At 39.3% G+C, this 22,176-nt stretch overlaps 1 protein-coding gene across 1 annotated transcript in view; it reads right to left on the bottom strand.

Moving 5' to 3' along the window:
* GLDC (glycine decarboxylase) overlaps positions 1 to 22,176 on the bottom strand; it is a 90,763-nt gene that overhangs the window by 49,859 nt on the left and 18,728 nt on the right. Inside the window, exons 3-8 of the mRNA XM_081280203.1 lie at positions 17,340 to 17,475; positions 10,177 to 10,341; positions 6,453 to 6,530; positions 5,365 to 5,512; positions 4,898 to 5,094; positions 3,275 to 3,371 (exon numbers count right to left, since the gene is read on the bottom strand). Coding sequence (XP_081136329.1) covers positions 3,275 to 3,371; positions 4,898 to 5,094; positions 5,365 to 5,512; positions 6,453 to 6,530; positions 10,177 to 10,341; positions 17,340 to 17,475 — 821 coding nt within the window. The remainder of the gene's footprint in view (positions 1 to 3,274; positions 3,372 to 4,897; positions 5,095 to 5,364; positions 5,513 to 6,452; positions 6,531 to 10,176; positions 10,342 to 17,339; positions 17,476 to 22,176) is intronic.

Below are 22,176 nucleotides of genomic sequence, written 5' to 3'. Positions count from 1 at the left end.
TCCATTTACACCTAAAAAATAAATATTAAAAAAAAAAAGCACAATGAGATACTACTTCATGCCCATTAGGACGGCTAGACCCAAAAGACACAGGCAGTAACAAGTTTGGGGGAAAAAGTGGAAAAATTTGAAACTTCATCTTCTAGTAGGGATGTAAAAGAGAGCAACCACTTTAATAAATAGTCTGAAGTTCCTCAAAAAGTCAAATGTAGAATTTTCATATGACCCAGTAATTCCACTCCTGGGTATCTATCCAAAAGAACTGAAAACATGTTTGCACAAAAACTTGCACAAAAAATATTCACAGAAACATTATTTATAATGTCCAAAATTGGAAACAATGCAAATATCCATCAAGTGATTAGTGGATAGACAAAATGTAGTATATCCACACAGGAAGCTATCATTCAGCCATAAAAATAAAACAATTCATGTTACAATATGGATGAACCTTGAAAACATGCACATTTAAAGAAGCCATGTGCAAAAGCCCATATGTTATACAATCTCATTTACATGAACCATCCAGAGTAAGCAAATCTGCAAAGATAGAAAGCAGAGTAGTGGTTGGCAGGCTCTGTGAAAGGAGAGGTAAGAGGAATGATTGCTTAATGGGAAAAGGTCTCTTTTTGGAGTGATGAAAATGATCTGAAATTTAATACTCATGATGGTTGCACAACCTTGTGAATATACTTAAATTGGTGAATTCTGTGGTGAGTTGTAGCTCAATAAAAAAAAGCTAATGAAATATAAATTGTTTCTCAATGCATCCGACTTTGGAAAAGCTAATAAACGAGCAATTTTTGGCTGAAAGTGAAAAATATGAGAACATGATGAGAATTCCAACATCTGTAATGTCGCAAGTTTATAGAAAGATTTTTTAAATAATCCATTAACAGACTTCCAGAGATTTAAAATAAAATAAAATAGTCATGCCCCATGAGTGATTCAAAAATAAGACCCCATTTGAACCCCATAATGCCAAGAGGAAAAATGCAGGATTGAGAATATGAAAGAGTTGCTACTAGCAGCAGAAGGCCAGGGACGAACAGCACAATAGGAACAACTCAAAATATATCAGTCATCTCCTAACAAAGAAGGGAAATTTTTATCCTCACAAATAGAACAATAGTTATATGAATAACTGCTTTATACAACAGTTATGAAAAGGAACACATGAAATACATGATGGAAAATTAGAAGACTACCAAAATGAAAAGACAAAAGCCAGATGAAACAGTTTGGCAATTCCAAGGGCAAACATAATTTTTTTTTTTTTTTTTTTTTTTTGGTGGTGCTAGGGATTGAACCCAGGGCCTTGTGTATGTGAAGCAAGCACTCTACCAACTGAGCTGTATTCCCAGCCCTGGAAAACATAATTTTAATAATTGCTTTCTTAAAAAAATAGCCACCAGCTGGGCTAGAATTGTGGCTCAGAGGTAGAGCACTTGCCTAGCAAGTGTGAGGCCCTGGGTTTGATCCTCAGCACCACATTAAAATAAATAAAATAAAGGTATTGTATCCAACTCAACTAAAAAATAAATATTAAAAAAAAAAAAAGATAGCCACCAGCATGGTGGCACACACCTGTAATCCCAGAGATTCAGGAGGCTGTGGCAAGAGGATCAAAAGTTCAAAGCCAGCCTCAGCAATTTAGTGAAGCCTTAAGCAGCTTGGTGAACCCTGTCTCAAAAAGTGCTATGGATGTGGCTCAGTGGTTAAGCACTCCTGGGTTTAATCACTGGTACCAAAAAAAAAAAAAAAAAAAAAAAAAAAAAAAGGAGGTTTACAGCCCAAGGTAAATGATGAAATCTGAGTTATATGTGAATTGAAATAGTTTAGGAAGCAGAAACTTTTCTTCCTTGAAGGTAGCCCAAGTTCCCCTGGAAAATGAATTTTAACACTGGAAGCAGAAAACTGACTCCCTGAATGGACTTAGGACCAGACACAACTTCTGGAAGGACATGGGCATAAAGGGCAAGACAGGAGCAGACAGCTCCCAAGGAAGAGAAGATACAGAAGCAGAGAATTAAAAAAACAGAACAGAAATTACAGAAAGGAAAGGCATCATATAAAGATCAACTTATTGTTCAATGCAAGCAAAGCCTTTAACAACTGGTTCCTTCCTGTGCCACTGGATAATCAGAAGATCTTTCACCTGAAAAAGGGCAGCCACCTTCCTGAGGCAAAAAGTAATGCAGATGAAAATTTAAAAAAATATATATATTTTTTTCTAGTTGTAGATGGACACACAATATCTTTATTTATTTTTATGTGGTGCTGAGGATCGAACCCAGTGCCTCATACATGCAAAGCTGGTTCTCTACCACTGAGCCACAGCCCCAGCCCATGTAGATGAAAATGATCAAGACCAGTGGCTGTAGAACCAACTACAGAAAGACCTTATTATCCACTGCCTCTGTGGAAACGTGTTCTAAAACCTCCTGGCAATTCTTGGAGCCAACACCCTCTGAAAGAAAAATGCCATACCTCCCACTGAGGTGTCTGTGAGATTTTTCACTGTCCCCAACCTCTAATGGAAAAGATGCACCTAGCATGGATACTATGCTCAGGAGGGGTCTTCTACCTTGTCCTATGAGGTGGTTTGATTTCAAAGCCCTCTTACCTAAGCCTTGGAGCAACTTTGAGGACGGTCAAAAGCGTAGGAAGTGTATCCCTTAATCCCATCCTTTTCAGGAATGCTTTTCATGAGCTCTGAAAGTGCCCCATAGCCAACACCAATTGGCCAGTGTGGACCATCCCCTCCTTGCATCTGCCTTGCAGACCTCATTCCTGAAGCATGTCCATTCCAGTCCTAAATAGAGTGTCCCAGTCTCCACCCAGAATGAACCTGCCCCATGGCCAAGAAAGGTACAGACCCTGATCCACATCTGTTATAAACACTCTTAAAATACATGTAAACAGAAAGTGAAGAGTAGCCCCTTTGTCCCTTGGTCTTAGCCTGTTCAAGATCTGAAGATGTGATTTTTAGGTAAAATAAAAATGAACAATGTTCTTTGTTTTTTATTAAAACATTTATGTAGTGAATACATAGGCAATGCATGTATACACAGAACATCAATAAAAGACACTCTATTTTGGTTCTGACAAGACCACAGGACTTCTTATTAAGATCTTCCCCTTCTAGTGTGCACACTGTTCAGCAGGCGGTGAATGAGTAATCAAAGGAGTGAATGAACGAGTAGCTCACTCATGTAGATTGTAAGGTAGCTCACTTCTGCAGATTAGCAGGCAGGTCAGATATGTGATTTACCTGAGCTGTGCAGATGTTGCTGGTAGCTTTGTCTCTCCGGATATGTTGCTCCCTGGTTTGAAGAGCAAGACGATACACTTCTTTCCCGGTGGCATCCCTGGACCAAGATAATGTGTCCAGTTAGCACAGGTATAGAACACTAGGAGGTGCCATAAACCAGCTTCTTTCCTTCTGAGATGAACTGAATTCAGAAAATTTACTTGGGTGTGAGTTGAAATTTCCAAAACTTTCTCTTCAAAATAGGACTAACTGATATTTAGTTTATACTTTTGAAGCACTGAAACATATACAGTGAGGCTAGAAATGTGGAAATAAAATAAAAGTTTCCAGGATTACCCTGCCTAACATAATGTTAAATTAAATTTCACTCTGAGCTTCTTAGCAACAGATGAAAAACAAAAATACTTGAAATACAGCTTTCTCTGACAGTTGTACCAGAAGTTATGAAAAGAACTGAATGGCTATTAACACACACACACACACACAAAATAATAATAATCATAATCATAATAGTCTTACTACTTGTCTCTAAAATTTTCCTCTCCCTAATACAATTGGAAATTTTGATAAGAATCAGTCTTAATCTTTATTTCATCAACTTATAACTTATGGGACCTACTTTTCAGAAAGATAAAAAGTTCATTATCAAAATCAGTCAATAAGCCAGACATGGTGGCACTTGCCTGTAATCCCAGAGGCTTGGGAGGCTGAGGCAGAAGGATTGTGAATTCAAAGCCAACCTCAGCAACCTAGGGAAACCCTGTCTTACAATAAAGAATAAAAAGAGCTGGGGATGTGGGTCAGTGGTTAAGCTCCCCAAGTTCAAACCCCACTACCAAAAAAAAAAAAAAAAAAAAAAAAAAAAACACTTAAAAAAATCAGCCAACAGTAACTAACACACTAACTTTTTAAATTAGAAAGCCCTCTGCCTCATCCGTGATGAAGAAAGGACATCAATAAGTTCATGCAAGAGTAGTTGATGAGACTGTTTCTACACTAAAAAGCTGTTACACAAATTGAGAGTATTTCAAAATTTTATATCACCCTTACATCACTCACTATATCCAGCCTACTCGTTTATGTTCAACAGTCCAGCTTTTAGCAAAATGATTATGCTAAATATCCCCAGCAATATTCCTGGCAGTCCTCTGGTCATCGGAAAAGCTTTATGAATGAGAAGCACTTGAGAAAGTACATCTGAAAATTACTTCAATGTCAAGTGGCAGACGCCTCTGGGAAGTGACAGAAATCACTTAATGTGCTCTTTGTCACCTCTCATTGCACTTGTCTTTACATAACTATGTGGTATGAGAATACTTATGATAAACAAACTAGATAGACACAAAATGCACCTAAAATATTGAGGGTCTCAAGGTTTTTGTCAACCTAAACGAATGCTTTTACATGACTAAACACCAATATATGGTAAATTATACACACATTTCTTCAAATATGTACAAAATTTAGGGTGTTTGAGAAGTACTAGTTCATATCCCGGACTCACCCATCTTAATCTGTGCTGTACATTTGTTTCATTAACTCAACATTTGTGATCAGAAGGAACAGGAAAGGAACCACAATAAAGGGGGGCGGGGGTAGGGTGGGCAACAGGAGCTGCTTTACCTTGTTACCCCTACCATCCTTCCAGGCATCATCCTCACCAAGCTTTCTCTGACAGCAAAAAAGGCTGCATGTGGTCCGCCGTAGCCCAGTGGCACTCCAAATCTCTGTGAGTTGCCCAGGGCAATATCCACCCCAAACTCTCCTGGTGGCCTCAAGATACACAGGGCTAGAAGGTCAGTAGCACAGCAGGTCAGGGTCTGGAAAGAAAAGAAAGGGTGGAGTTGCTGCCTTCGCCTGAGAGCAGAACACATAATAACTAGATCCATTTGCTCCTTCATTCTTTGAACAAATATTCAGAGGGCCTGCTATTTTATTTATGAACAAAATATATCAAGAGAAAGGAATAGGTAGGAGTTTCTCCATTCCTTGTGATAATGGTAAAGAAATTAAGACATCAAAAGATGGATAGATAGACAGACACAAGATGGGACACACCTCCCTGAACTCCCCCAAGGAGGTCTGCCTACCCCAGTCTCATGGGCTCTCTCCACAAGTTCTGTAAAGTCTTCCACCTTCCCCTCAGTATCTGGGTATTGGAACAACACCCCACTGACATCTTTTCCACTGAAGTCCATTTCATTGGGTAACTTCAGCTCAATGAGGACTCCCCGGTGTCTGGAAAAAAGAAGACAAAGAACAATCATGTTTTGGCTTTACAAGGGAAAATTAAGTGAACTACAGTTTCTTTTCCCTGATGTCCTCCCAGCCCCACCCCATCCCACACCTGGCCCTTCCATGGTAACAGGACTTCACACCAACTCAAGGGCATCCAACAACTCAGCTTCTTCCCCTCTCTCCTTTCTACCCCTAGCACTCTCCTCCTTCAACCTTTCCATCAGAACCTACTCCTGAGAGAGAACCAGGAGCACCACTTCCTAAGGCAGAAGGAAAAACAGCTGAAACCACAGAGCCACCACCACTTGGACCTGGGATCAGTTTTAGGTAATTGGGAAAACATCAGTAAGGTGAGGAGGAAGAATTTCCCTAGATTTCTAAACTCTAACTATAATCGTATGTCAGAAAACCTTCTGAAGGGGTGCAGGATGGTGGTGTGGGATGGGGGAGGAACGCCTGATGTTTCCAAAGGAGAAAGCAAACGCACACAAATGGAGGTGGTGCTAGGTTTGTGCATCTGATTACAGAACTAAACAAATGCAACACACCTTACATCAGTTTACAACTCGGTATTATGTAGATTCCCCATAAATGATGTTTACAGAGGACACATAAAAAAATCATAATACTATGGGTGAGTTCTATTTTTCCCCTTTGTTTTTTAAAATTTCTGAAATACTATTTACATATATATGTATTTTTTAAACGAAAAGACAATGAAACAGCATGGTAAATTACCATGAAACAAAGCAACTAAACCCACTGTGTATCCCTTTGATTCTGACAGTGAGGTTAACAGAGAAATCCCTGAAAGAAAGTAGGACAGAAAGTAAAGCGCAATGATCCTAATTAAAAGCATATTCACTTCCAATCAGGTTACAAGTGACAAAGAACAAGAGTGTGATACTACCCTGGGTTTAAAACAGATAAAGTTAATTACTTGGCTCGAGTCTGGATGACAGCTATTGTTTGTGGGTGGCAACGAGGGTCGACAAAAAATTTCCTCCTCTTGTTGTGTCTATTGAAAAGAAAAAGCACATTCAAACATGAACATTAAAAAAATCAAAGTATCCGAGAATGCAAAGCAAACATGGCACTTAGGGAAAGACTGAGCATAGTACAAAAAGTACCAAGTCATTAATTCCTAATGATATTGACTGTGATTCCACTTAAATCAAATTCCCATCCTAACCCCATTTAGTAAAATCAGTCTTAAAATATATATATATACATATATATGTATATATATATATTTTCTTTTTGGTATGAGGGATTGAACCCAAAGACACTTTACCATTGAGCTCTAAACCTAGCCCCTTTTATTGTTTTTTAATATTGAGACAGGGTCTTGTTAAGTTGCTGAGGCTGACCTTGAACTTGCAATCTTCCTCAGACTCCCAAGTTGCTGGGATTATAGGCATGCACCCTACACCTGGCAAAACAGCTCAATTTTTTAAAAAAATATATCACAATAAGACAGAAAGAAAAGGTCAATGGTTAGATATAAGTGAAAAATTTTAAAAATCTTATAAATAAATACATCTTAGAATTTTATTGGCATAAGGAGCATTTTAAAAATATATATCTAAATCAAGTTCCTTCACTCATACAAGAGGAAAAAGACTTAGGTTGTGAGGTATACAGGACCACAAAGAGCAGAATGGAACCTGAACCCTGGGAGCTCTCTACCATCCCATGGTTTCAAGCAACAAAACTGGGATGGACGCTCATAGTTCGGTATCATGATCACATTAGGATAAAAAGAAAAGGGGTGGGGAGGGGGGATATGTGTGCATTGTGCTATACACTTAATATCCAGAAAGAGACCCAATGGATAATCAACAATGGCTTCAGGGGACTAAGAAAAGAAAACAGCAGATTTTACTTTTACTTATATCCCACTCAACTTTCTGAAATTTTTTCCAAAATTTTACAATAAATAAAATTAATAGAGGAATTGGCAGAGTTGGGAAAAATACAAAAATGATTAGTTATCCAATACACAGTGCTCTTAACAGTTTGAATCTAAATAAACCTGGAGAAAAAGCTCTCTGAGAGCCTAAATGACCTGAGGTACAAACAGAAACAACACTATTTAAAATATTTTTGCTAGTGCCTGTCTCTGTGGCGCAATCAGTTAGCGTGTTCGGCTGTTAACCGAAAGGTTGGTGGTTCGAACCCACCCAGGGACGAGGAGGTGTGTTTTGTGAACCGTGAGGGTAATTGACTTGAGGGTAATTGACTTTATGGTTGTTATCTTTGTCTTCATCCTTAGCCGTTTCACCCCCTGCTTTTAAAAGGGAGGGGAAGAGTAGGGGGGATAGGAAGGGCAGCAGAATAGAATAGACATTATGATTGCTGTATGTATATAGGTGACTCTATGACCAGTGTGATTCTGCAATCTGTACAATTAGAAAAATGAGAAATTATACCCCAATGATTCAAATGTATGAATTGCCAAGATCATTGTAATGTCATGTGTAGCTAATAAAATAAATAAATAAATAAATAATATTTTGCTACAAATAAAAAGCACACACCTAAGCTCTTAGGGCTGCTTTTCAAGAGTAAATCTAAATGCAGACACCAAGGAATGAGAATGAAGGGAAGACATACATCAGGCATTTGCAGAGTGTGAGCACAGCCCATGGATACTGAATATATCAGGGTAGGAAACCCCTGGGCTCCACAAGTGTGAGGTGAACTTTTCCACATAGAAAAAGAGGCAGGGGGGTGATGGCATGGTGATCCAGCCTGTATCCCAGTGGCTCAGGAAGCTGAGGCAAAGCTAGTCTCAGCAACTTAGTGAGGCCCTAAGCAACTTAGTGAGACCCTGTCTCTAAATAAAAAATTTTTTAAAGGTCTGAGAGCTCCAGCTCCAGCTCCAGCTCTAGCCAGAGCTCCAGCTCAGTGGTTAAGCACCCCTGGGTTCAGTCCCTAGTAAAAAGAAAAAGAGGGAGAGGGAGGAGGAGAGAGGATAGATGGTAGGAACAGGGAGTTGAAATCAGTGAAAAACTGAGAATAACCAGGTACACTGACACATGCCTGTAATCCTAGCTACTGAGCAGGCTGAAGCAGGAGGATCCCAAGTTTGAGGACAGCTTGGGCAAATTACCCAGGCCTTATCTATATCCCTGTCCCTGTCTTTGTTTCTGTCTGTCTGTCTCTCTCTCTCTCCAAATACATATACATATATATGTTTTATTTTTTTTAAGGGCTGGGGATATAGTTCAGTGGTAGAGCATTTGCCTAACACACTTAAGGCCTTGGGTTCAAACCCCAGTACCACCCAAAGGAAAAATGATAATAAAAGCTGAGAATAGTAACAAAGGGTTAGATGGATGGTACTCCTTTGTGGCTGTCCATCCCCCACAGAAGGAAGAACCTGAACTCACCCTAAGGCTGCTCAAGAAGCAGAAAGGCCTATGGCTGGAATCCACCATAGGGACCTCCACACCTACTGAGGGAGTTTGGGACTCTTCTTTCCACCCCCAAATCTGTTGGAGCCAAGAAGTAGAACTCCATGGGCATTTGGGATCAGACGGACACACCATGAAATGGGCAGATTTCCCAACCAGATGACCATCGGCATGAGAATTCTAGCAGGAAGGTATGTTCTAACACACTCACGAGGCAGAGAATTAAGGAAGGAGAGGAACTGAAGAAAAATTACCACAACCCAGTAACCACTTCTAAAACTGAATCCTCAGGAAATAATCATAAGTTTTGACAATGATTTATTATAGGGGTGCCCATGAAGTGCTATTACTAATAATAAATGATGGAAACAAAGAATAGAGAGGATGTGAAATAAACCATAGTGCTTCCATGCAAGTGAGTACTACCATGGAGACAATATAGCATAGGAAGCAGGCTAAGGAAATCGAGAGATGTTCACAATATATTATAAAATAGGAAAAGAAACCAAGGTTAAAAAAAACACTCAGATAGTAAACACATCCTGAGTACAATATCTTCATAAAAGAGTGTGATACTTATTACATACTACATTTCATATTAACCAGTTCCTCTCAGTATCCATTCGTCCCTTCACCCCAAAGTAACAGAATCCCAACATGTTGGGTACAGTAATGTGCCCATCTAAACACAATTTATTTCCCCAGGTCACCCGCAGGAAAGGGTGACCATTGAAGTATAAGCTGTTGAGTGGGGGCTTCCAAAAATATTTTTTAAAGAGGGCATATTTAGCTAGCAGTTCCCTTTGTCTTTTGCTTCTTCCTGAGTGCAGATGTGACAGCCAGAGCTCCAGCAACCATCTGCTGACCATGAGGATGAAACCTCATGCTAAAGATGGGGGGGAGGGGGCCGGTGGCATTGGTCCTTGGTAATATCTCAGGGCTGCCACAAAATCCCTGAACATAATGTTCCCTCTGGTCTTAAAATTATGTAAGATAAAATGTCTTTCCTATATGTTAAGCAAGCAATAGTGGCTTTTCAAAAACCACTATTATATCAATCTGATCTTTTGGTTACCTCAGCTACCTAATATAATGTTACTGATACGTTGTATAATAATGTGTGTGAGAGAGAGAGACAAGTCACAAAGGCACTGACAGGGATAGTGGAGCCTGCTCCCATGTGCATCAGGAGAGGGACTGGAGGATGTCCCTGTCCTGGAGGGACTCCCAGGCTGATCCTCTTACCTGTGGCACAGCTGCATCGCCTCAGCAGCTGCGGTCGCCTCGTCCAGCAGGGATGCATTGGCCATGTCCATGCCTGTGATGTCACACACCATGGTCTGGTAGTTGAGTAAACTCTCCAACCTCCCCTGAGACACCTCTGGCTGGTATGGGGTATACTGGGTGACCCTGGGAGAGAAATACAAGACCATGCCCAAACTGTGTCTGCTGCTCAGAGAGGCTCACGAAATGCCTTCATTTTAGAATTCAGTACCTGAATGTCTTGAGAAATATACATCAATGAGCAACCCTTTTGGATTTTGTAAGGCAGATTAGAATTAATTCATAGTAATAATATTATCCTTTGTTTGGGGGGGATAATCAATACTTATTTTTCTTCTTCTACAACTTTTTTTAATGTATGTTACTCTATGGGGGAAGGATGAGCAGTGGGGAGTAAACCTGGAGTGCTTTGCCATTGGACTACATGCCCAGACCTTTTAATTTTTTGAGAAAGGATCTCAATAAGTTGTCCAGGCTGTCCTTGAATTTGAAATCTTTCTGCCTCAGACACTCAAGTTACTAGGGTTACAGGCATGCACCACTGCGCCTGGCAGAATATTACTATTTTAATGATCTTACTGTACAAATGTGTTTCACTTTAAATTATCTCTTAAAATCCACATGAGCCTACCTATGATATTATAAACAGAACTCTCACTTCCTATTATCTTTCCTCGAAATAAAGCACCTATCTTTCACAGCTCATAATAGGAAAGCATTCAAGAACCTAGTATCTAATATTTGAAACCTTTTTATATTAAACAGGAGACAGTCTATATATTCCTAGGAAATTAACAGATATCTGTGTGGCACAGGCACAGTGGTACATGCTTATAATCCTAGCAATTTAGGAGGCTGAGGCAGGAAGATTGCAAGTTTGAGGCCAGTCCCAGCAACTTAGCAAGATCGTATCTCAAAATAAAAATGTAAAAAGGGTTAGGAATGTAACTCAGTGGTAAAGTGCCCCAGGTTCAATGGGGTAGGACAAGAGGGGGTGGTGAGGAGGAGAAGGAAAAGGAAGAGAAGACGTAGAAGAAAGAATAAATTAATAGACATTTAAGAATTCTCACTAGCTACTAAGTCAATGAAGGTTAACTCTTTAGCTATAAAAAATTCAGGAGTAACAAATGATGAGAAGGCCCCATAGACATGGATTCTAATCTTATGACTGCTAGCTGTCAGCCAAGAATGTGGCTTTAGATATTTGAATTAACCCCTTGAGTTCCTTCTTTTTTTTTTTTTTTCATTTCTTCATTCTTCACCCATCCTCCAGTTTACTATCTTCTTAGTATCAGGAACTATTACAGGTTCATAAACAGCGTGGTTAGTAGTCCCTGATTCCAAGGGAAATATATCTTAGGGGAGAAAAGAGACAATAAATAAAATAATTTCAGATTTCAGATTGATAAATGTCTTAAATAAAATAAGGTGATAGGATGGGGGTGATTGAGGACTTATAACAGAGCTGCTACTTTTTTAACCAAAAACCCATTTGCTCTGACTACCACTAACGTGGATCAGGTCTGTGTCCATGCTCCTGCAGGAGACTGGCATTCATAAAAATCTCTATTATATTTATATTTCCAAGTCAAAAGAGTCTTAGAAAAAAGATTTTGGTGGTTGATTTGCTTTTCATTTCTTCAAGTTATTTTCCTTTCACCCCTATTCTGGTAATCATCTTTGGAATATTTCCATTCACCCCCCTGCCCCTTTTTGAAGCATTTGAAATCAATATCTTTTGGGTCTTGTTTATTTTAAACATTTTATCACTTAGGGGAAGTGTAAGGAGGAGTTTTCCTTAGCAAGCAGTACAATATCAAGACTTTTAAATAATTTCCAGAAACTTGCTAGTATAACAATGTATATGTGTGTATGTGTGTATACAGTCTCTTTTCTATGTTAAATTTTTGCTTCAGTTAATTCCTTGAATACCCTGGCTTAGCAACTGTAAATTAGTTTTTGCCAAATTCTGAGTGGTGAACTGGAATGAATGAGGCACATAATGCACAGTGCAGGCCATTAAAAAGGGAATGTGCACAGAAATGGGGTCACACAAAAGGCATGGACAACAGGCAGCTGTGATCTCAAATCAGACTAGACCTTCATGCATCGTTTGCCGCCATGAAGACAGACATGGCGCTACTCCTGCCACATGCTTAGATTGCCTGGCTAACACAAAACTTCCATTTGGCTCAGATCCACTGTTCGGTATGCAGACACACAGAGGCATATGCACAAACCAAGGATTTAGTATATCCATGGAGAAAGACCTTGAATAAGATAAGCATCAGGGAGAGAGTGGTGTTCTGAAAGAATTCAGCAGCACTGAATGGGGAGAATAAGGAACAACCTTAATTGTTCACTAGTAGAAATGGTAAAATAATTTAAAACACATGTATAATACCATGCACTCATTGAAAACAATGCTCTAAATAAATATTTTCTGACTTTAGAACATTTTCAAAATGTTAAGTTTTAAAGTGAAATATAAAATACTATGATCCCATTTTTGTACATTTGTAAAAACAAGCTAGTAAACCAAATATTAAGCAGTGATTTTTCTCTGCATGGTAAGAATAACATTAATTTTTATTTTACTATATGTTCCAAGAGTTAAAGACATTAGATACCATTTATTAACTACCTTCTGTATGCCAGGGATATATTTACTATCTTTTTTTATAATTATGTTGTACATATTCATTGTAATTAGTTGGAAAATTCAGATGACTATTGAGAAAATAAAATTGCTCATAATCTTCAAATTTCAAGATAACTACAGTTAACATTCAGTGCATTTCTTTCAGTCTCTTTTTTATATTATAATCATATTTATATCTAAAATTAGGATTATATTCATCATAAACTCTTATATCCCATTTTTCAGTTAACATTATTCCACGGACAATTTAACAACTTTACAAATTATTCAAAAATCTAATTTTTCTATGGTATTAAATATTTTTATTTTATTTAAATGATAACAATTATGAATTTACATTTAACAAGTTCCTTCAAGTTTAATGACATTTGATTTTAGTATCAAAAATAGCATAATAGTGAACAAGCTTATCTAGGTCTATTACCTCCGAATAAATTCCTAGAAGTAGAATTTTAATTCATATTTGATAATTAGTTTTAAGGTTCTCAGTATATATCGTCATCTTCCTCTCCAGAAAGTTTATACCTGTCTGTACACCAGTAAATAGCACATTGACTCAAAGATTTCCCTATATCTAGTATTAAGACACCTGGGCACAGGGCAGGTGGCACACCCCTATAATCCCAGTTATTCAGGAGGTCAAGGCAGAAAGAACATAAGTTTAAGGATAGCCTCTGCAATGTAACAAGAACCTGTCTCAAAAATAAAATAAGGGGCTAGAGATATAGTTTAGTGGTAGAGTGCTTGCCTTGTATGCATAAGGCCCTGGGTTCAATCCCCAGCACCACAAATAAAATAAAATAAGAAGGACTAAGGATATAGTTCAGTGTTAGAGTGCTAGCCTAGCACATATAAGGCCCTGGGTTTAAACCCAAGCACCACCAGGGGGGAAAAAAGGAGGTAGTAGTAATAGTACTGAATTTCAGTTTTAATTCTTTAACTTACTAGTTGTGAATTCAGACAAATAACTAAACTCTCTAGCTGATTCCTCTTGGCCATCAATGGAGATAACTACTTATATCAAAGGTTTTTCTTAACACCCAAATCAGATTCACATACATAAAACATTTTGGAAATGGCAATATACTGCCCAATTGTTATTCAAGCAAACAGCACTTGTAAATTAGCAATTGCAAATTCTTTTGAATGAAAAAGAACACTGATAATTGTTGCCTTCTAAATTCCTGGCTTTAGAAAATTTATGTGCCTGTAAGAGTCATGTGTTCTAAGAGTCGATATAAAGAGGCATGCATGCCTCTAGTCCCAGCTACTGGGAGGCTAAGGCAGGAGGATAGCAAATTAAAGGCCAGTCTCATCAACTTGATAGATCCTGTATCAAAATTAAAAATAAAAGGAACTAGGGGGGCTGGAGATTGGCTCAAAGAGTAGAGTGCTCGCCTGGCGTGTGTGTGGCCTGGGTTCGATCCTCAGCACCACATACAAATAAAGATGTTGTGTCTGCCGAAAAAATTCTCTCTCTCTCTCTCTCTCTCTCTCTCTCTCTCTCTCTCTCTCTCTCTAAAAAAATAAAAAATAAAAAGAACTAGGACGGGGCTGGGGTTGTAGCTCAGAGTTAGAGCGCTTCCCTAGCATGTGTGAGACACTGGGTTCGATCCTCAGCACTACATTAAAAAATAAATAAATAAATAAATAAAGGTATTGTGCAAACCTACAACTAAAAAAATAAATGTTAAAAAAAAAAAAGAACTAAGATGTATTAGGATGCATCTCAGTGGAATGGCACCTCTGGGTTCAATCCCTAGCACAGCAAAGAGAAAAAAGAAGAAAGAAGAAAGAAAATGTGTCTGCGGTCCATAATGTCTATGTCTTGACTAATTAATTCAGTTGGTTTCCATATGTATTTTAATATATATTTTAAAAATATCTGCATATCCAAGAAAGCTTTTAGTTCTACTCAAATAGGATGTCTGATATTTTCAACATGACATTAACATTTATTCAAATGAATTAGTATTCTCTATCATTTTGGCTGTGACTTTCTTTTAGAACTGGAAGGGAGGGAAGTAGTGGGGGTTTTCATGAAGACAAACACTCATGAGTGTCTCTCATTTTAATTCTGGTACCAAAATTACATAAAACAGAAAGCCACAAAGAAAATGTGAATGTTACTGATGATATTAGTTACTCATGTTATCAGCAGTTGAAAAGTTGGAAGAGTGGACCCCATAAAACAAACTCTAGATTTGATATAAATTTTCTTTTAAGGGCCTAAATGTTTGTATTCTTTCGAGGCTGTGTTGCCCATTTATTTTCACCTCACGTCACCGGAATTTGTTGGTTCCATCTCTATGGAAACCATTCAGAAGGATGATAATGTGAAGTCCACCACCCACGCGTGCACAGCCCTCCCTATCAGTGCTGGCGAGGTGCAGAATCTCTCTCTGGTTCAGATTAGCTTTCAGAGAATGGAAAGAAACAATATTTAATATGCACCCAAAATGGAAATTGAAAGGCACACAAAAACACTGCCTCCCTCTCTCAAAACACTGGCTGCTTCTAAAGTAAATGAACACATTCGTTCACAACCAGAGAGCCATATGGTGAATATTCTGTATGGCCACCAAGAGCAAAGGTTGCAGGCCAGCACTCAGACAGCTGGAAAGTTGCTGCCCATTCATGAACTTTGGAAGGTTTTGTTGTTGTTGTTTTGTTTTGTTTTTTATGGGCAGCAGAGAGACAGGTCATTTGCTTTTGAAGTCAACCTTGGAGTTTACCATTCAAACTTTTACCAATATCACAGTGGAAAAGAAGCCCTCAGTAATGCAAACACATTCACATATACACCCCAAGCAGAAAAACGAGTTCTTAGATGGTCTCGTCTTCCTGTTATTAATAAAGAAGCGGAGCATATTGAAACTAAAAACTACATGCAGGCATGGCAATGCAGGTGTGATTGTGCCAACAGATCTGGTTCCTATAAAGATGTGACACAGAAAACTAGGACAAAGCACTCTCACCTGCCAGGTGACAGTGATACTTAGGGAAAAGCAGATAAAAAATACAAAGTATTGATCAAAATTTTAAGATTTGTCAATTTTAAATGAATTTGGGAATTTTAAAAGATCCTGTTGAGGTGATTCCTTGATCTGCCATTTACTAAAGTTGATTTTATATATGTTAATCTGAAAGATAATCTCTGTATCTTGCTATAAATACATTTGAATTGCAGAAGCAACCAGTTATTCTGTCCTCACATAATAATGGTTCTACTAGAAATTAAAGTCATTTCTTACAGAAACAAACAAATCACCTAGGAATCATCACCATCTCTCCAACTGCATATTAGCTCTGTTTTTATACTGGGAATAAGTATACACCTATATTCCCAAGTAGACAGCTTCCTTTTGGACTAAGCCTTCACTTGAAATAAAGTTTCAATTCAAATATTCTGGCTTATAAAATGTCACCAATCCGAAGAGGAGGCACAGAGGGCCCTGCCCTCCTTTCTCCATGGTTAGCCATTATTTCCCAAGGGACAGAAGCAGCAACTGCCCTCATCTGTCCTCATTCACTGTTGGGAGGCGTGGCCTCTGCCCAGCAGGACATGACCAAGGTATTTGCTTGTTTAGCACTGGGATGTAAACTTCTCTGGCTCTTTATGACTTTTAGCACTCAGCAATGGGAGACAACAAAGAGGGCATGAAAGAGGCCTCCAAGTTGTTCCTCAAATGTGAAAGTGCATTCAGGGTGTTCCATCAGTGAGAGCCAGAGTGGCCATCAGGCACAGTCAGGCATGCATTTGTGCAGACCCCTAAAGAGCAGAATGACTCATCTGAAGGGTGAGGTAACTGGAGCAAGTAACAAGTATGCACAACCCAGGCCTTTCTCTTGTCTTTTCAAGAAGAGCCTATCCACAGAATACACATGCTCTCTTTGTCAATAAAGTGCTAAGTAATCAACCAACATTATGATCTTCATTTATATAACACTGTCTTTTCATTTTCAGTTGGTCACGAATCCAGATATGGGGTAGGGAGGGGTGGGAGGAATGATTATCTGTCACCTTCAAATCTGAGAGAAGACAACCCACTGAGTTCCCTCCTGGACACCAACACTGATTCACTGAGGAAGCTTAGACCTAGCCTAAAGTTCCAGGATCTCCAAAGAGGACTAAAGCCCTGAGTCTACCACCTGTGGGTTTGATGTCCTGCTCAAAGACAGCACGCAGAAACCAAGTTGCAGAGAGGAAGTCACTATCAGCATCTGCAATTTACAGTGCTAGATGTTATGGGAATAAAAGCAAGAAGAAGCTTCTATTTACTTAATACTTGAGCAAGGAGACTTCCCAGGCAGAAAAACCAGCTACCTGGAGCTTAGAGACAGTATCAGGGTCTAGGTGTCAGCATGTGGGCTCTGACGCACCTTGGGGAAAGGAGGAGGATGGGAAGAATCAGGCAGATCACACACAGTATTCCTGTTCTGTAACTAGGAGATACATTACCATCCCGAGTTCTCCAGTAAGTTCCTCAAAATGGTCTGTGGCACTGAGCAGTTATAATAGCCCATGCCAATATACGATCTCCAAATCTGGTTTTTGCTGGAAATGGCACGCAGAGTTGCAAGGATTTCATTTTCACCTGATTGTGGGAAAGAGAGAAATGTTAGAGAGAAAATGTCTCAGAAGGGAGAGCTAAGTATAGTTTAAAAGCCTCATTTTGTTTGAATAGTTAAATGAGAACAGATATATGGAAAATATAATCATCTATCCAACTCTAAGTACTATATGTGGAAATCTAAAAAATGAGAGAGGGGTGGGGGAGGGAGAGGGAGAGAAACTGGGTATGACTATGCACACCTGTAATCCCAGAGACTCAAAAAGCTGAGGCTGGAGGATCATAAGTTTGAGGCCAGCCTCAGCAACTTAGTGAGACCCTGACTCAAAATAAAAAATAAAAAAGAACAGGGATGTAGCTCACTAGTAAAGGTTCAATCCCCATAAAAAGCAAACAAGCAAATAAAAACCAACTAAATAGCACTCATATTTTTCTCAAGGTTGGCCCTTCATAGTAAATTGTTTTTTTGTTGTTATTGTTTTGGTTTTGGGGGGATGCTCTTTGTTTGCCAAAATTGATCAATTTCCCCTGTTTTGAGTACTAGAAACTGAATCCACAGGTGCTTTATCACTGAGCTACATTCCCAGACCATATTATTTTTTATTTTGAGAGAGGGTCTCACTAAGTTGCTGAGGCAGCCTTGAACTGTGATCTTTGCATATCAGCCTCCTGAATTGCTAGGATTACAGATATGCACCACCACACCTGCAGAATTGACCAAGTTTAACTCTTGCCTCATTCCAGGTTTATTCTTTCTGCCTTCCATGTCTGTTATATTTAATCTAAATAAATATTCTATCTCACTGTTTTCCCTTTTAAATTGTCTATAATTTCTGCAAGCAGGAAAGGTTGCAGTTTTTAAAAAGTTACATTTTCTCTACAGTTCTTCCACTGAATCAAACACTTTCCCTTTGTGTCACTGGAAAGGCTACTTATGAAAAGCTCATCACTCAACAAGAAATATCAATTAAAATAAAAGACCTACAAGCATTGTCACCCAGTATTTCCATTAGTTTATCAAGTAAAACTTATAAAATTCTCAGATGTAGGTCATTCGTATGAAATCAACAAAATAATAATGGCACCGGTGATTTATTGAACATGAACTCTGCCAGGAAGTACACAAAGGCTTGAAGAGGACCACTTCCCTGAGGTCACATGGATTTAAATTAAAGGATTACCAGTCCAGTCTCTAACTCTGGATCCCACACTTTAACCCACTGAACAAGACTTCTGTCCCTCTGCAAATAGATCATGCTACTAAATTTAACTGTTTAGCAAATGTACCTATCCTTAAAATCTGCCTAGGGATTCAGTCACTTAATCCCTGGAACTGACTGATTTTCTTGTTGCCATCTCAGAAAAATGTAGGCACATCAAAATCAAGTCAGCAAATCGGCTAGGAAGAGGCTTCACAATGTTTTATCTCTCAAATATTGTTTTCATCAATATATTTTTATCCTGAATGAAAACACTGTCACCCTCCACCATACAAGAAATAAATTCATAAGCAATGTGTCACATTATCACAGAAGATTAAAGAAAGACAACTTGTGAGTTATTAGTTTCATGAGTATATATATGGAGGTCTACCTTGCCTTCTTTCAGTGAAAGCTTAGGAAATAAATCAAATTACAATAACTAAGACCTGAGGAGAAAGACAAGGAAGGCATCTGTAGGAACACTCATGCAAGAAATCCCAAGTAATTACTTAGATTACTTCCCAAGTAATGTAAGGGGCAGAGTGATCCAGAAGCCCAGTAGGAGGGGAGACTAATTAGCAGTGCCTGGCAGGCAAAGCCAGGTTCAATTAAGATCCTGTGCAAGAGGTCCAGTCCCTGCCCCACATTATGTCATAAAGACAAAGGGTCCAGTTCTCAAATGAGAATAGAATAAAGGAATTTGTCAAATCAAGAGTATAGACTTTAGAAATCAGAGAATATTTTCAAGCAAAAGAATAATATAATTTTTTTCAACATTATAGAAAGATCATTCTATTGATGGTGTAGAGAGATCATGGAGGGAAGACCCTGGACACAGGGAGATGAGGTCAGAGGACAGGCAACAGTCCTGGAGGGAAATGGATAAGAGGAATATCGTGAATTGAATTGTGTCCCACAAAATGATACACTGAAATCCCAATCCTCAGTATCTGTGAATGTAACCTTATTTGGAAATTGAGTCTGCTGATCCAATCAATTTAAAATGTGATCGTGCTAGATTAGGGTCATCTCTAATCCAATGACTGGTATCCTTACATGAAAAGGGAAATTTTGATACAGGGACATGGACCCAAGGAGAATGCCATGCATGTTATGATAAAAGCAGAGATTGGAGTGATGCTTCTACAAGCCAAGGACTGCCAGTTATGACCAGAAAATGTACAAAAAAAAAAAAAATCTCCTTTAGAGTTCCACAATAGAACCAATCCTGCCAACACCTCGATTTTGGCCTTTATAGTCTTTGGAACTATGAGAGAATAAATTTCTTTTGTTTAAGCCATCCAGTTTGAGGTCCCTTTTATGTCAGTCTTAGCAAATTAATATAGACAGTTCTATCAGCCACAGGCTGCTCTGTGCTTGAACCCTCTGTCTGGTCAAATCACACTCAGAGGCTTTGGTGAACTCCAGCATTTTGCCAGACATTCCTTACATTGTTAAGATTCTACTAGCAAAGTAATCAACCCAAATAGTATGTTCACTCCCTAAAAACAATCTTCGTATCCACTGGCACAAGACAGCTGGTGCTACGTTTCTGGAATGTATTAAAAATCTATATAGAGGGGCTGGGGATGTGGCTCAAGCGGTAGCGCGCTTGCCTGGCATGCGTGCGGCCCGAGTTCGATCCTCAGCACCACATACCAACAAAGATGTTGTGTCCGCTGAGAACTAAAAAATAAATATTATAAAATTCTCTCTTTAAAAAAAAAAAAAAAAAAAATCTATATAGAAAGGTGCAGTGCTTTCCCCCTAGCTCCTCAGTGTAACTTGGCCAGATGTCAGAGCCAATTATCCAGCCCAAAGATCTGCCCTGAGCATTGCCCACCCTTCTCACAGCCTAACGTGGGAGAGGCAAAGGGGTCTTGGAGTCGTGGTGTTCCTCAACTGACAGAGCTCACATAACCAACTCAGTGGCTGATGTTTAACTTGCCCCATACCTGGAGGAAAACAATCTAATGTAGGTGACATAATTAGAAATAGCTCAAATATATTTGATAGGAGCCAAAAGGATTATTTAGATCAGAAGTTTTCATAGTTAAGCTGCCAACATGATTCTTCCAGTACAGGAGTCTCCTTCCCCCTTTTCCTGTCTCATGAGAACATATGGGACTATAGAGATAGGAATTGGGCTTTATGCCAAGAGCCATGATTATGATCCCTCATTAAGCCAGAATATGGGAAAATTGCACTTCAAAGACTCAAAGTCAGGAGGTCAAGGAGGTGACAGGAGCTGGAATCAAGAGAATTCTAAACTAAAACCAAACCCAGATCTCTTCCCTCTGGGAACACAGATACCACTCTTCTGCTTCCTCAGCAAAAAGTCTCCGGTTCTTTCCTCATGAGGAGGTGCTCAAATGGGTTGTTTTGATTTTGCCTGTAAACTGTCCCTCTTCACTACAGTCTTGTTTTCTACTTCTTTAATAGTAGCTCTGGCTATGTGTACAAATTCCCATTGAGATGCAAGATCCTTTCTCTTGGAGGGAGATCTATCTATCTTACAGACCATTATAGACACCAAATAGGAACTATCCTTCATATTGGTGGAAATACACACACACACACACACACACACACACAATGTCCCTAGAAGGCGGGGCACCACTCTAGCTCCACAAGACCAGACTCTCAAGACTAGTAGAGAGGGGCTGGGGATGTGGCTCAAGCGGTAGCGCGCTCGCCTGGCATGCGTGCGGCCCGGGTTCGATCCTCAGCACCACATACCAACAAAGATGTTGTGTCCGCCAAAAACTAAAAAATAAAAATTCTCTCTTCTCTCGCCTCCCTCTCTCTCTCTCTCTCTCTCTCTCTCTCTCTCTCTCTCTCTCCCCCACCCTGTTTCTTCACTGAACAGATAGCACAGGAACCAGGAGGGCACCTGCCACTTAGAAGAGGGTTTTCAGAGTGGTGGAACAGAGCATAGACATGGCAGGGTCAACAAGCCTGGCTTCTCATATTTAACTTTCTGTTATGCTTTCTTTCGAGATTAAAAGCTTTTCAATTCCCCCCCCCCTTAAAAACTCAGACTATCACAGGTGAATTAACAGGAACCTCAGAAAGGGGAAACCAAGGACAGCCACCCCAGGGGCACAGGAAATGCTTTTCTTGGGCCTCACACTGCCCTCTGCTCCCAAGATCTTCCTTTTGGAGCTCTCATTGCTAGAAACTCCTGTGTCTCAATATTGTCCATTTTTATGCTTCTGCATCTTTAAAATTAATCATTTTGTTCTTCATTTATGCTAATTGGCCTTTTGAAAAGCTTAGGTATATCACTCAAGTGTGAAAATTTCTGGAGACCCCGGCCTCTCAACTGGAATAGTGGAGAGGTCCGAATTTTCCTTGTAAAAGAAAACCTGTTGTCTCATACTCCCCAACAGAACTGTCCACAAAGATAAGCAAAGGTGAAGTTCCAGACCACAGAGAAGCCAATTCCTATCTCCCTTCCTTCTGTAGTCTCCTACCACATGGTCCCTGTGCGGCCTTGCCCCCATGCCTGCAATAGCAAGGA

Source organism: Spermophilus citellus (assembly GCF_964194105.1).
Source record: "Spermophilus citellus genome assembly, chromosome: 2".
Classification (NCBI taxonomy): Eukaryota; Metazoa; Chordata; class Mammalia; order Rodentia; family Sciuridae; genus Spermophilus; species Spermophilus citellus.
The sequence above is the reverse complement of the archived record's forward strand: the minus strand, read 5'-3'. Positions and strand labels throughout refer to the sequence as shown.